We start from the raw sequence: 14,246 nt of genomic DNA on the forward strand, positions 1-14,246 counted from the left end.
TATGTATATATGTACAAGTATATCAAATTGCAATGTAGCAATTTTCTCGAAGGTGGTACTGAAATTTCAGGATTTTTTAATTCAAAATTTCACCATTTTTAAGTTTAACTGTTGATTTCTACTTAAGCGTTGACGATATCTCGCAATTATCACTATTGTCCATGAACAGGCTAAATCAAACCGAGCCTGCAATACGTATAATTATTTTCAATTTTATCGTTTTGGGGCGCTCCTTAAGGATTCTTTTTCCCTGTATTGTACATGATATGAACGCACTGTTGTTAGATAACTGAATTTATTTATATCTTTTGAAAACCAGCTAGTTATGTCTTCATTGATATACTAGTAGATTATGTCAAAATAAAGTGTCATGGCTTATCACAATTTTATATGTATCTATAAGGATATGATAGACTTGATAAAACTTCTTTCAGGTACGATTGGCTTACTATGCATGATAACTGCTAAAGCTATGGGAGCTACAAATATTTGTATAACTGGTGAGTGGTTGGTACAAGTTTTTAAATGTTTCTTTATCTTATTTTAAAACAATACAAACTGTAATGATGACAACTTCATTTATAATGTAAGCTTTATTGAATTAAATAATTAATGGAAGTTTAAAGATAAATCTGCAAATTATGAAATTGATAGGCAAATCTGCAAATTAAGATGTACTTTATGTGTGAGCTAGCTAAGCTAGCTAGATGATATATAAAAAACATGGAGCTCAAAATACAAACGAGTAAAATATTTACGTTTCTCGTTAATTTAACAGGGGTCGTTAACTTCAAACCCCTTGCCCTTCACTGCTGTGGATTCGGATCCCGCCAGCCAGATACTTTGGGGAGTTTTTTGCTAACTTACGTGACATCGGTAGTTCTACTCAGGTGCATAAAATAATACACAGAGAAGCATCTGAGGTCTTCCTCCACTAGTAAATCTGGAATGTTGTCGCCATATGACCTACGTTAAACGTAACAAAAAAAAACCCGAAGTAGAATAAGGGACGAGGAAAATCATGTTTTTTTTCACCAATATAACTCAAAGGACCATACCTCTGTCATAGAAATAATCAAATAAATCATAAAGTACCAAATACTTAATGACTCTCTTTTTGTGAAAGTTTAGGAGAAATGTAGGGATGTTTGCGCACTGCAGAAACTGGTTATGCACACCCGTTAACCTGCTGACAATTACCAATCTAATTGCCAGAGAGCTTTGCTCAAATTTATATTTACTAAAAGTATACATGCACCACATTTTCCTGCGCAAGAAGAGCTGCTATATTTATAATCATATTCCAGATGTTGTTGAAGAAAGACTGAAGCTTGCTAAACAGTTAGGAGCTACACATACTGTTCTTACAAACTCTTCTGACGTGGACTCTGTCGTCAAAGAAATTCACAGTATCATGGGAGAAATGCCTGACATAACTATTGAATGTACAGGGAACAACTTTTGCCAACGATTAGCTATAATGGTAAGCATGTCATTTGGCATATCTGCTTGTTTAAAAGTATTTTCTTTGATAATATTATTTTTGTACGTGCCGAACGCTGAACAGTAGAGTTCGTGAAGAATATATCCTGCAAGAAATAATAAGTCGCACTCGACTAATACTTTGACAATGTGTAAACATAGCCCTACTGAACTGAGACCTATAGATATGTCTTGCTTTGCCGTAACTTGTAAACAACTAAAAGGAGTTACATATTTTACATATGATACAAATAGTGTGAATTTACTCATTTTCGTTAATTTAATTGTATGGTGTGTAATTATTTGTGTTTCAAAGTATTCATATAAGTAGTCACAACGAAGTTAATGAATTTTGAATAAATTAAGTCATGGTGTCTGTTCAATTACAGTCTACAATACCAGGCGGCTGTGTTGCTATAGTAGGATATGGGGCAGAAGAAGTAACTTTACCTTTAGCAGTACTGTGTCAAAGACAAATTGACCTTCGACCTTCGTGGAGATACGATCAACATTGGTAAATTTTACTTGATGAAATTAATTTCTTAAACATTTGAATTGGATCACCAATGAATGACCTATCTTTTATATCAAGATAAGAAATGGCTCCAAACGATGTTAACCCTAATGGTTGGTCCATGTCGCAAACATTCAAATGGGTTGCACCGTCATAATGCATTGTTTGAATATTATAATTAAATGGCTAATTTTCTGATGCAAATTATATATGTATTAATCAGTACATTTATTTGTTATTATTTGGAATAAGAATGAGTACCTTCAAGAAAAGCAATACGTAAAATAAATCTGCATAATTTTGACACTTTACATCTTATATGAAACAATATATTCAGTAGCTTTTATGTTTTAGGTTCAACTATACATAATTCTGTGTTTCAGTTATCCAATAGCAATAGATATGGTAGCATCTGGTAAAGTCAACATTAAACCATTGGTGACACATAGATTTACTTTAGAGCAAACTACAGATGCTATTCAAGTGGCAGCCAGTCGTAGACCAGGGGTCCTTAAATGTATGATAACTTGTAACGAGTGATACCAGAAGAACAGATACAGTAATACAAAGACCGCTACAGTCGAAGTTTTGGTTACATATTATTGCAATATCGGCAAGAAAAGATATTTATATGCAAAACATAATAGTATGAATTAATTATTGCATATAATACATATCATAACGCATTATGTACATCTTGTATTAAAAATGCAGCAAATAAAAAGTTAATGTGATTGTATTTTTGTGCTTGTGGTGCTAATATTATGTATAGCAGATAGTTTTGTCAATTCAATATTATATAACGTAATATATATTTGAGCTTATTTTGCAATTAATATGATATTAAATTAAATATTTGTTCGGTTTTATATCCTTGAAAATTAGATATTATTTACAGATTTGCTTAAGAATTATGATTTAGAATAATTTATGGTGTTTAAACTATTTTTCCAATGACATACAGTATGTTAAGAAACTATTGTTTGGGACTTAAGGTAGAACGCGACACTTTGCGAACTTTCGAGTAGCGTCTTGAAAATTGGCATGCAAAAAGTTGACCATATTTCTGATTAGGTTCCGTTGATTTTATTTCAATAGTTTCAGCCAATTTTTGTACACATAACGTCAAAGTTGACCATCAAGCCCGTTTTTGAACATGACGTCGTTGCGTATCCTTGGCAACTGTTACGGGTATTTCAACGCCATTGGCGAACACAATATCTTAAATCCTAAAGCATTCGACGGAAATTATTTTTTCCTTGAAGCAGATATAAAATTTATTGTTTTACGCTAAAAATTGTTTGAGTAATGGAAAGAAAATTGTCAATTTTGTGTAAAATTTGACGTTCAGTTTAGCCGCATTTTTCGGCTTTAAAGCGGCTTATTAAAAAATTCCTGAAATAAATTTTTGATTTTATTCTTTAAACGTCCTTTAAAATGTATACTTAGTCAAAATAACTAAAAATATTAGAACTTTGACGCCGTGTGTACAAAAATTGGCTGAAACTATTGAAATAAAATCAACGGAACCTAATCAGAAATATGGTCAACTTTTTGCATGCCAATTTTCAAGACGCTACTCGAAAGTTCGCAAAGTGTCGCGTTCTACCTTAATCAATATTAGTGTAATTATGCACGAGAAAACACATTGCAATAAATTTATTTTCTCCTCCTAGATATGAAATGCGAAAAATCTTATAGATAACATGTAGTAAATTATGGAAGGGAAATGGCGGCATTTAATTTGTCGATATTTTCACCCATGGGCATTTGATTCGATTTCTGGTTGGTACTCGGCCATTCCATATATGGCACCCCAGTAATAGTTAGTCGAAGAATCGAAATAAACACTTGATATACGCATGTAGGTTGTAAGAATTTACTTTTTACTAGGTTGTAAGAATTTACTTCTTCCTTGAGGTTTAATCTGTATGCTTCCATACTTTATTGGCATGGTTAAAAATAAAAGTAATTTCTTAGAGATTTATTTAAAAAGAAATGTTGATTGTCATTAAAGTGTTTTATTATTTTAACTTCAGATACATTGAATTGATAACACATACACGAATTTGTGAGTGATGCAGTATTTTTATCATCAAGTTTCCGAAATAAAAACATCTTAATAAAGTACATCAAATATCACCACTGTCGACTAAAGAATCTGAATTTGAATGCAATACCACATTGTTTAAAGTGAATCGTAGGTTTAACAACCGAGTTCTTCCACTTTGATTGGGCAATACTTTTTTTATAAAAGCATGGCCAGTTAACGAGAAAGCAATGAAACTATTCATATGAAAGAGCTAATTTAAACTAAAATATGAAATATCTCTTTTTCAATAGTACTTATGTTTGTCATTTGAAGGCGTTGTTTTAAGCTAGTATTCTACTGCATTTGTACTTGATTCATTTGTACATGAAAAATATTTTTTAATATGAAATATATCAGTGTTTCATTCAAATTATTGGTACTGTTTGACCTCAAAAGTCAATGAAGGGATTTGACCCTTTTTTGGAGAGGTGCCATTTTTACTATTATCATTTTGTGAGAAAAAAACTTCAAGTGGTCCAGATACAACTTTATCTTGACCATTTTCTCCACTGAATGTTTTAACCCCTGTTAGGAAGGTACGTATAGTGTACTCTGTTCCTGGTTTGATATCCACTGGTTTATCAAACAAAACTAATTCAGAAAACTTAGACTTTTCGTACATAATCTTTAAATTGTCCTTAGATGTCATTTCAGATGTGCTATTTTGCAAACTAACTTTTCCTTCTAAACTTCCTATTGAATTTGGAGCAAATAAACTTAAACCTAAAAGCTTACACGGAATGGAAACTTGAAAATTCAAAACGTCAGGATTTCCACTATAACACCAACCCTTACCACGATTCTGTCCAAATCTTTGCAGTTCAACAATTTCTGTTTTAGCCCGTTTACGTAGTATTGTGTGGAAGGGGGGACATATATTACTATTAACTATTCCTGCTATAGTTTGAAATACGTACACTTTTTCTTCTGGCGTCAATATATCTTCAATGGCCACATTCTCAGCAAATGTTTGGAATGGCATTGTTGCAAACCTGACTGAATATATGAGGTCCCCTAACTCACGCCTCAGCTCTTCCCATGAAGGTTTCTGTTGATCAGTTTTGCTATTACACTGTGCAATTGCCCAGCTCTTGCATGCATCATACACGTTTAATTCGTTAGCACAAAGTTCATCTGATTCAATAATTTTCTTTAAAACTTCTTTGGAAATAGTCGAAAGACCGTCTGATTTTAAGACCGTTTCAGCGTTCTGCATCACAAACTTTAAACATCGCTTTTCCAAACCATCTTCATGAAATTCAATAGCATGTTGCAATATTGTAAAGACATTGTCGCAAGACATATTTATGTTGAGGAACTTTTGGCAGGCTTCGTTAAGACGCTCCAGTTCATACTTCTTTGAACAGTAGATTAGAGCCATAACATTATTCTCGTCAACGCAGCACTCTTCCGTGTAAATGAATCTTTAAAATAATGGAATGATAAAGTGAGTAAGTAGCATAGTAATGTCGTTAAATTGGCATAATATTGCAATATTTGTATGAATCTGCGGCTTATCTAATAGCAAACAAATGATATTTATTGTAATTTCATTATAATGCAATGCAGAATTGTAAGCCATTAGTATATTCGATGTTAAAGTCTCAACATAGAAAGTCTTCTTCAAGCAGGGTTTTTTTCTGTCAAACCGGTGTAATAATTAAAGTAAAGGAATTAAAAAATCCTAAATTACCTTAACAAATCGAGGAATATAGCAGGTTCTATATCAAGAACATCCACTGTTTGATTGGTCTCTGGAAGTGATCCACAAAACATTGTAAAGAAGACTGGACTTCTACTTGCTAAAATAAATCGGTGTGCCATTATTATTTCTTCCTTTCCGCTCCCCACAAGAAAAGTGACGTCACAAAGTCTTTCATCCTGCAACATCCGCCAGTTAGTCTCTTCAAACGATCTCCTACATTGCCACATAGTTCCTTTTGAGCACGTCATGATTGACTTATTCTACAAAATAATTAAGCAATATCTAAAAATTGAAAACTAAAAAAATGCGGGCAAAAACGTGGGAAAGAAACATGCAGAGGCTATAGTCATCATGACAAATAAAACAATAGTGAGGCAAAGAAGCATGCTTGGATTCCTCTGGATGCATTGAACTTTTCAGTTTTGGCACAATACTCAACCCAGAAACATTTTTAAACTGATAGATATTGATGATAAAAGATGAGACACTTTTGCATTGAGATCAGTGAAAAATACATCTTTAGAAATGACATATCTGTACAAAAAGTTTAACTATGTACAATGTAGTAAATAATACATTCATAAAATTAAAGACCCGTATTTTTGTAATTCACTAAAATCATATAATTTCTGAAGTGACAAAGAGCTCCTAGAAGTCAAATGAGGTTAATAAGGTTGGTTTCTCCTGTTTTTATGTGCATTTATGTTTATGTTGATTTGATGGGCTTCTATATACATTGTTTTTCTTTTAGGTACGATTGCCATACTTTGTAAGTTCGGAAAGCTTCAGATGATTGTACAATTGGTGAGCATTAGTTGAAATTTAAAAAAAACGCCTAATTCTGACCGATAAATACCATTAATATAAAGAGTTCAACTGAAGTTGATAACACAAATCATGTTTGTATTTGAATCATATGTGCCAGTGATCTTGCAAACACCAGAGAGCTCACTGCAATTGCGTAAAAATAGTCATGTTCCTTGTTCCACTTATATGTTTTATACATGTATGTTTAATCTGTATATCAAATACTTAAAAGTATCCAAGAGAGAACAAAAGCTGTCATCGCGATTTTGAGTTTCCAAATACTGAACGCAATTACGAAAGACAAACTATTGGGAAAATATAATACAATTATATCTGCATCAATATCAAGAAATAACAAATATTGTATATCTTTGAACCACATAACAGTCATATGACCATGTAAGATAAAAAAAACACTCACAAAACTGTCTGACAACCATCTGAAATCTAAATCCCTTCGGAGGCAAAGATAAAAGAGTAAAAACTCAAACAAAATTCTTAGTTCAAAAAGGTGAAAACTCTTGAATTTAAGACACTTAGCTATATGAACCTCGTTATATTTATGATGTGAGGGATGTCAAGAAACAATTATCTGAAGTCTTACGTAGACATTATCACTAACAAAGAAGATAAAAGTAGGTTATGTTGGGCTTAGATACTCAATTTTTTTTAATAAATTACACCTAACTCAATGTCAAAGTAGTGATAAAATTATTTTGCAATGTCCTGAGACCTATAATCTTCGGCAGCTGCGTGGAGGCTCAAAGCCCTTTCTATGTTCTGTAGTCTCTGTTTAATGAGGGACGTCCACCATTTTTGTTAATGCAAAAAAAGATTTTTTCTCTATCGAGTACTGACCTCGGAATTATCAATAGAATTTCTAAAATTTAAGCACAAAATGTTGTTCCAGCATTTTCCACAACCTATTACATAAAGAAATTATTTTTGAGCTGAAAGAAGGTAATTGTGACAAAGCTCTGATAAGCTCAGCTGTTGCCAAGCATATAGCCTGTCTTTCAAGTCGTCAGTTAGAGCTTTGCACTCAGGCACCCTGTTACAAGAAGTATTTAATAACATCTACTCGTTACTATGCCTTAAATCAGGACATCAGCAGCTGGTCAATAAGTCTCAACATTTTGACTGCAAGACCGACCGATTTTACAATCTGATATTTCATATATGTCAGTCTTTGGCGACCATCGTCTATATAATAAAAAGCCCTAAAGGTACATTTATACCTCATAAAATAGTTGTATTCAATGGTTTTAAAAGATATAGTATGATTCGATATATTGATGCGGATGGGATCGAGCTCGAATGACTTCGGTGACGAACCATTTCGTTGGTTTACATGTTTGTTTCATCAAATATTGGTAAGACATCAATTGTTATCAAGTATATCTAAACAATGTTTAAATATGTGGCCAAATATGTATATAAATATTCAGTAAATATATTTGTTGTTGACATTTAAGTTTACTTACCGCAACATAGGTATGCAACCACTTAATGTAACAAGTACAAATGTTGCTGCAATGCAGCAATTGAGAAAAACTCCGCGCAAAAGAAATGCGCTCATTACAGATACCTTACCATATCATTTTCTGCGCACAAGTCATTTTCTATTTTGGTTAAGGACTAGTGTACATTATTTAGGATGTTTTGTAAATCATTTAAATTTGCATAATTATACTTGTTGTATGGACTGACCATAACAGACGGGTCAGATATTAGATTTTAAAAAAAAGATGCTTTCACTGATGCCTACCTGGTTAGGCAAGTAATTCCAATACAAACAAGACTTACAAGACTTGTAAATGTAATGTTACATGACAGTAGTGCAACATTGTTCTGTTTGTGTCACTACTGTAGTCAGTAATATTAGATGATAAAAAAATATCAAAGCATGTACATTTTCTTTTTCACCTGTAATCCTACTCACTTTCTACAAATATCAACAACTAATCAATCCAGGAAATATTAAAATCCACATGTAAATAAGCCAAATCGACTTTATTTTTCAAAATGTCCGTTACATGTTTCGCGCCAAATGGTATATCATGTTAAACAAGAAAGACATTGATGCAAAGCATCTCAGATAAAGACTGAACGAAGAACACACACTGGAATGAAGAATTTGGGATGAATTTCTAAAAGACCAAAGTCAGGATGTTTTTGTTACAAGCGTTAACAAAAATAACGGTACATTTAAAATCATGAATAAATTTGCATGATATGTTGATATATTGAAACATTATTTATCAATGGAAGACTGTTACCTGTATTTTAGTCAGGTAACATAAGATATGAGGAAATTCACTAACATGTTCATGCGAGTCAAAGATATAAAAGCTACTTGACATAGGTTATAAATAAAGAGCTATTGTTAATTGATTTTTGAGATGAATCTACTATTTTGTTCAATCCTCGTCTGGTCCACAAGTGTGTTTACATTTCTATCAATAAACCCATAACACCTCGACGAAAGTTTCTGTTGTTAAAATACATGTCGCAGTATTCGGCAAATGAACATTCCACTCAAACCACCATAAAACCGATTGCCTTCAAACAAAATGGAATCAACTTCTAATAGCAAAAATTCGGGACACCAGGGTCGATTTAACTAATCAGGGGCTACAATAACAAAAATACACGGTACATGGCTTCAAATGAAAAAAAATTAAATATTTGCAAAAATGCTACTGTAAATACCTTCTAAAGTATTAATCCCGACATACATCGAATAAAGTAGATCTAGTGAGATTTTCTTTAAATTTAATATCAGCAGGAAACGATTAAACAGGAATCAATTTTTATGGAGAATCCATGCACAAAGGTGTATGATAGGGGGGTACTTATATAGACATACTGCAGCTGATTGAGCTCCACAGAATAGAATTTATTTAAATTTTGCATGATCTAAGATTAATTATTATTGTTGCTGTTATTATTATTAGCGATTCTGATTGAAAACGGAACCGGTGCACTTATATAGGAACAATAATAGGACAGGGAACCAGAATAAACGGAAGCATAAAATAAAAATGAACGATTATTCTTTACTATTTCACGGTAAAAGTAAATCGAGCTCACTTTGAGGCTTTGCCTTTTTCATATTATTAGATCTATTATTATTATTATTATTATTATTATTATTAGATCTATTATTGTAATAATAATAATTATTATTGTTATTATTATTAGATCTATTATTAAAACATCTCTATCGATATATATATGTATATGTAAACGGAGACACAGTCTAGGTTCGAAATCACAGGATCATTTGTGTACAGTAAATTCTACCAAAGGAAATGAGAATAAAGGCAAACGTAACTTTTATGAATTCTATTATCAATTACTGGTATATATTATTGTTATAAATATTTAAGTTATCATAGTTTATAATTAATATACATATAAAATGAATAAGGTGGGGGAAATCAAAGACAATTGGAAAATTTCCGAGAAATAAAAACAACGGCTTACCTCAATGGTGGTCAGAGCGCTTCCCGTCTTTTATGACGTCAACCTTCACGTCAAAGTGTTCGTTCAAGTTTGACGTCATAAAGTGACGTCATAAACGTGTCCATTAACAGAACAGTTGTTAAGTAATAGTTATAGTATATGAAACGAGTTAGTTACGAGGATATAACACTGGCTTTGGGCGACATCAAGGGGTGTTTCTGCTAAAAAAATTGTCGAGGCCGTTATTATTATTATTATTGTTATTATTATTATTTGCTCCTGGGAATGTTCGTTACCGCTGACCCAATGGAGTCTCAGTGAAAAATCTACACAGATATATAGATCTACAATATTCGAAAAAATCTAAATCGCTATATAGCAGTGAGTTTTTTTTTTCCTATGTGAATCAATGAAAAAACTGTACTGCTATATATCAATACAGTTTTCAAATGCTCATTGAAAGTGTAGATCTACTGAGTATAGTGGGTAAGTAAAAACAAAGGAAAAGTTCCAAACCATGCGATATTAGCAATTAAGGCACAAAACGGGATAAATTTACGTTGGCGAACGTGCCAAATACTTATTTGTTTAGCAGCGTAATAAAATTGCCTAGCTTTAAACAGGAAAAGTGATCGTATAGACGTGTTTCAAAAGTGATCGTATAGTGTTTCAAAAGTGATCGTATAGTGTTTCAAAAGTGCTTGTATAGTATTAGTAGTACCATAATAGAAATTAATATATCAAAAATAACTATTACGTATAGTACTTATATAAAGTAAATTGGTATCTATTACATATAAATACTTATCAAGTGGTCAGTTTTAAGATTTTTTTTTGTTTTTACGATTTTACGTCGCATCAACATAAGTAGTAAAAGAGGTCATTCATGACGACTTACTTGTAAGCTTTACTCGTGGAGGAAGAATCGGTGCCTCCCCGTGCATTATTTCAAGCACGAGGCAGCCACCGACGTTCGTAAGATGACTTGATAGCTTCCTCGCAATTTACATATATTAAAAGGGCATATATTATACATATTGTTATACAAACTTGGTAGAGTGAAGTATAAAGCTTAAAGTATAAGTCTGCAAAATTTCTAACAAACTTGGAAGTCATAAGTACTGAGAAGCAATGTCAACGCATTGTAGGTAGTGGTGGTCGAGTGGTTAACGCGTTGGACTAGTAATCTAAATAAGTAATCTGGATTGCTGACCGGGTGGGTTTAAACCCCGTTGGGGCAAGCCGTTATTTCAGTCAGCAAGAAAGTTTTCACCTATTGGCTAGTACTGACTGGTTCTTGAAACGGATTTGATTGTTTCAATAAGCTTATAGCTTCCAACACAATACCACCGAAATTTAATAAATTGGTATAAACTAAAAACATTGTAAGCATAAATTTTAACGGCAGACACCGCGCTACCTTATCCTGTAGTCTTATAACTTTTATATTATTCATATATTAAAATTTAAATGGCATTCCTTTTTAGTACATTTTTAGTACATTTTATTATTATTGTTTAGTATAAATCTTATCTAAGTATCAGTTTATTACACTTCTATATATCAACTCCAGGTCTTCTCTCAAAAATACACCAATACACCTATATTTCTTGGTCAAGCAGATAAAAAGCATACACCTCTCTCCCCTTAAAACAAACAAAACAAACAGGTATTTGTTAATAGTTTAACAGTTGTTATTACAGGACTTTATTTTATGCGGGACAGGAAGACCGAAACATCCAGTATACAAAATCGTTAATGAATTATGATGTTACTTTTTCTAATTACAATGAACTAGTTATGATTATAAAGTATAAGTGATCAGTCACTTATAAATCTTGTTCAGAAAAAATATGTTACTAATGATAAACAATCATAATTACCATGATGTTGCAATAAACAGGTAATCGTTTAGATGTTAGTCGATTTTAAAACCTGATTTATTTGCGATTCATTCAATGAATCCTTTGTAAGAAATACTAATAAATATGGAAATCCCTGGTTTCATATATTTTCATATGGATTGCCGTTTTCGTTTCTTTACTTTCCTCTTTTGCTATCTAATACGATTTAAATAACAAATAAGACAAATGGATATCTTAACCAAGCGCCAAATGACGACTGCTTTTACAAAAAAAAAAATAACTTCACAACCTGGTTATAACATATATTACACTTAGGAAAAACTTATTTCATAAACATAATCCTCTCATGCAATAATAGTAAATCACTCAAGACTATGTACGTGTATGATACTATCGATTTAGATATGGGTAGAAATGATGTAGCGATCCGTACTGACTAATGATGTTCGGTTGTTTTGTGCAGAAAAGGTCAGAATGAAAATTATAATTTTGTGATATTGGTGTTCGATTCTCATAATTTAAAAATAAACTATGTTTAATGACTGTAATAATTATTTTCCTTTAATTTCTTCGTCCATATAGGGTATGGCCATCAGGATATCGAATAAACCATACAATATGACGTCTCGTTAAAATTGACGTAACGTTGTACGACATGTAATTTTCTTTGTTTGAGAGTAGCGAATAAGAAGAAAATTAATTTCCCTGAATGTATTGAGTGACCGCTAGATGTCGCTATTCGTATAATTTTGCACGTGCAAAATTATCGATTCAATAGTCATTTAGCTTTTGACAGTCAGACTGACCTGTACGCTTATTTTAAATTTTAGCAAGGTTTTCATGTATTGTGGACCAACATTATCACACTGGCCATAGCTTTCGCAGAAGCGGTGGGTCTACCGCAGCGACGGTGGAGTATTCGTCGCAGAAGCGGTGGATAAAATATGGCCGTTTGCTGTTGTCGGTAAGTATATGACAGAATTTTGTTTTATGTTTTAATGTTTTACTGGAAACACTCAGTGAGACTGGAGCCCACATATGTACTCTTTCAACTTATTACACACACACGGTGCAATTCATTGCCGTTTATGCAAACACTTCTGTACAGTTTGATGAGGGACGCCACTTTTGCCTAATTTTGGTTAAAACACATACAAATGTGTGCAAAACGACCCCATCATACATCGGCATCACATCCGATCAATGATACTTTCACAAATTAACCATTATTTGAAAAATTGGGAAGTTATTATTGCCTGTTTATAAAATAAATGACAAAAAATGTTTTCGTCGCAGACGGCGGTGGATTCGATTGCAACGCAGTGCGGTGGGTCCGATACCATTTTTGTATATTTTAAGAATTTAACTTGACGTAAGGCACTTTTTAATTGAGTGCAGCCATTTTCTTACTTTGACATCTGAGAAACGTGTTTATTTGATGTTTAAAACGATATTAATTATTATATATACTCTCGTACAAATATATGTCCGAGGTCGGCTTTCATTTTCCTTCCATTGAAAATTACTTCAGCCATTAATTATCATAGAATAATCCACGTTCAACAATTTATTGCGGGTTATTACTAAGTATCAAGTATATTTTGATTGTGAATGCACCATTCCAGTTGAAAAGCGCAGGAAAGTAAGAACAATATAATATATATAATGCCCTTTATCATATTTGTATTTCCAAGTTCATATTAGGGTTCATGCATTTGACAACCCGGACCGTAGAGGAAACGGCGGAAACTAAGAGTCATAATATTTGATCTTGATGCACCACCGAAAGGAAATATAGCGATGTGCAGGGGAATTCCACAAATGTGATGAATCCAGCCAAAATATCACATGTGTCAGACATTTACATGTTACACGTGATCACGTGTTATACCGTATAGCCAATGCCGATTTCTGACTTATTAAAAGCGGCATGGCAGGTATATACATATATATGCATATATTTTTGCATTACGGCATATGAGTTATAAAAACATAAAGTTAACACATATTCATGGCATTTTCGAGAGTATCATATTAGTTATAAAGATTTTGAAAGGCTATACAAAATGGCCGTATATAAACGGTTGTTTGAAAATATAATACATAAACATAAAATTTCTTATTAAATAAACAGCAGTCGTGTATATAAATATATAAACTTTATAATACTGCATGTTTGATTGGAAAATCGAGACGTTTATCTAATTATAGAGCTCTTTGGTTTATTTGTAACTTTATTTTCTGATTTTTACAACATGTACAAGTATTATAAAGAATTTCGATCGATAGCCATTAATATTGCGAACAACCGTT

The 14,246-nt window shown here is 32.4% G+C and overlaps 2 protein-coding genes across 2 annotated transcripts; one reads left to right on the forward strand and one right to left on the reverse strand.

Annotated features, from left to right (window-relative positions):
• Positions 1 to 347: 347 nt before the first annotated feature.
• LOC132755383 (sorbitol dehydrogenase-like) lies at positions 348 to 2,730 on the forward strand. The gene is made up of 4 exons (XM_060746251.1): positions 348 to 500; positions 1,308 to 1,483; positions 1,872 to 1,996; positions 2,380 to 2,730. Exons 1-4 carry the CDS (start codon positions 371 to 373, stop codon positions 2,534 to 2,536), a joined length of 588 nt encoding a protein of 195 aa, XP_060602234.1. The 5' UTR covers positions 348 to 370; the 3' UTR covers positions 2,537 to 2,730.
• Positions 2,731 to 4,508: 1,778 nt separating this feature from the next.
• Positions 4,509 to 10,106, reverse strand: LOC132755382 (BTB/POZ domain-containing protein 6-like; the record flags this gene model as incomplete). Its single annotated transcript, XM_060746250.1, is given in 3 exon segments — positions 4,509 to 5,512; positions 5,782 to 6,053; positions 10,090 to 10,106. Coding segments are annotated over 2 exon segments (1,264 nt in total), but the record flags the coding sequence as incomplete, so codon positions are not given.
• Positions 10,107 to 14,246: the final 4,140 nt, after the last annotated feature.

This window comes from Ruditapes philippinarum, unplaced genomic scaffold (assembly GCF_026571515.1).
Source record: "Ruditapes philippinarum isolate M1 unplaced genomic scaffold, ASM2657151v2 ctg8448_1_1_1_1, whole genome shotgun sequence".
NCBI classification, from domain to species: domain Eukaryota; kingdom Metazoa; phylum Mollusca; class Bivalvia; order Venerida; family Veneridae; genus Ruditapes; species Ruditapes philippinarum.

Bases quoted from the DNA above. Each gene is read 5' to 3' on its own strand.
- LOC132755383 (XM_060746251.1), top strand. From the start codon at position 371: ATGGCTTATCACAATTTTATATGTATCTATAAGGATATGATAGACTTG. The intron at 1,484-1,871 runs GTAAGCATGTCA...GTTCAATTACAG, and splicing joins GCCAACGATTAGCTATAATG to TCTACAATACCAGGCGGCTG. The intron at 1,997-2,379 runs GTAAATTTTACT...TCTGTGTTTCAG, and splicing joins TGGAGATACGATCAACATTG to TTATCCAATAGCAATAGATA.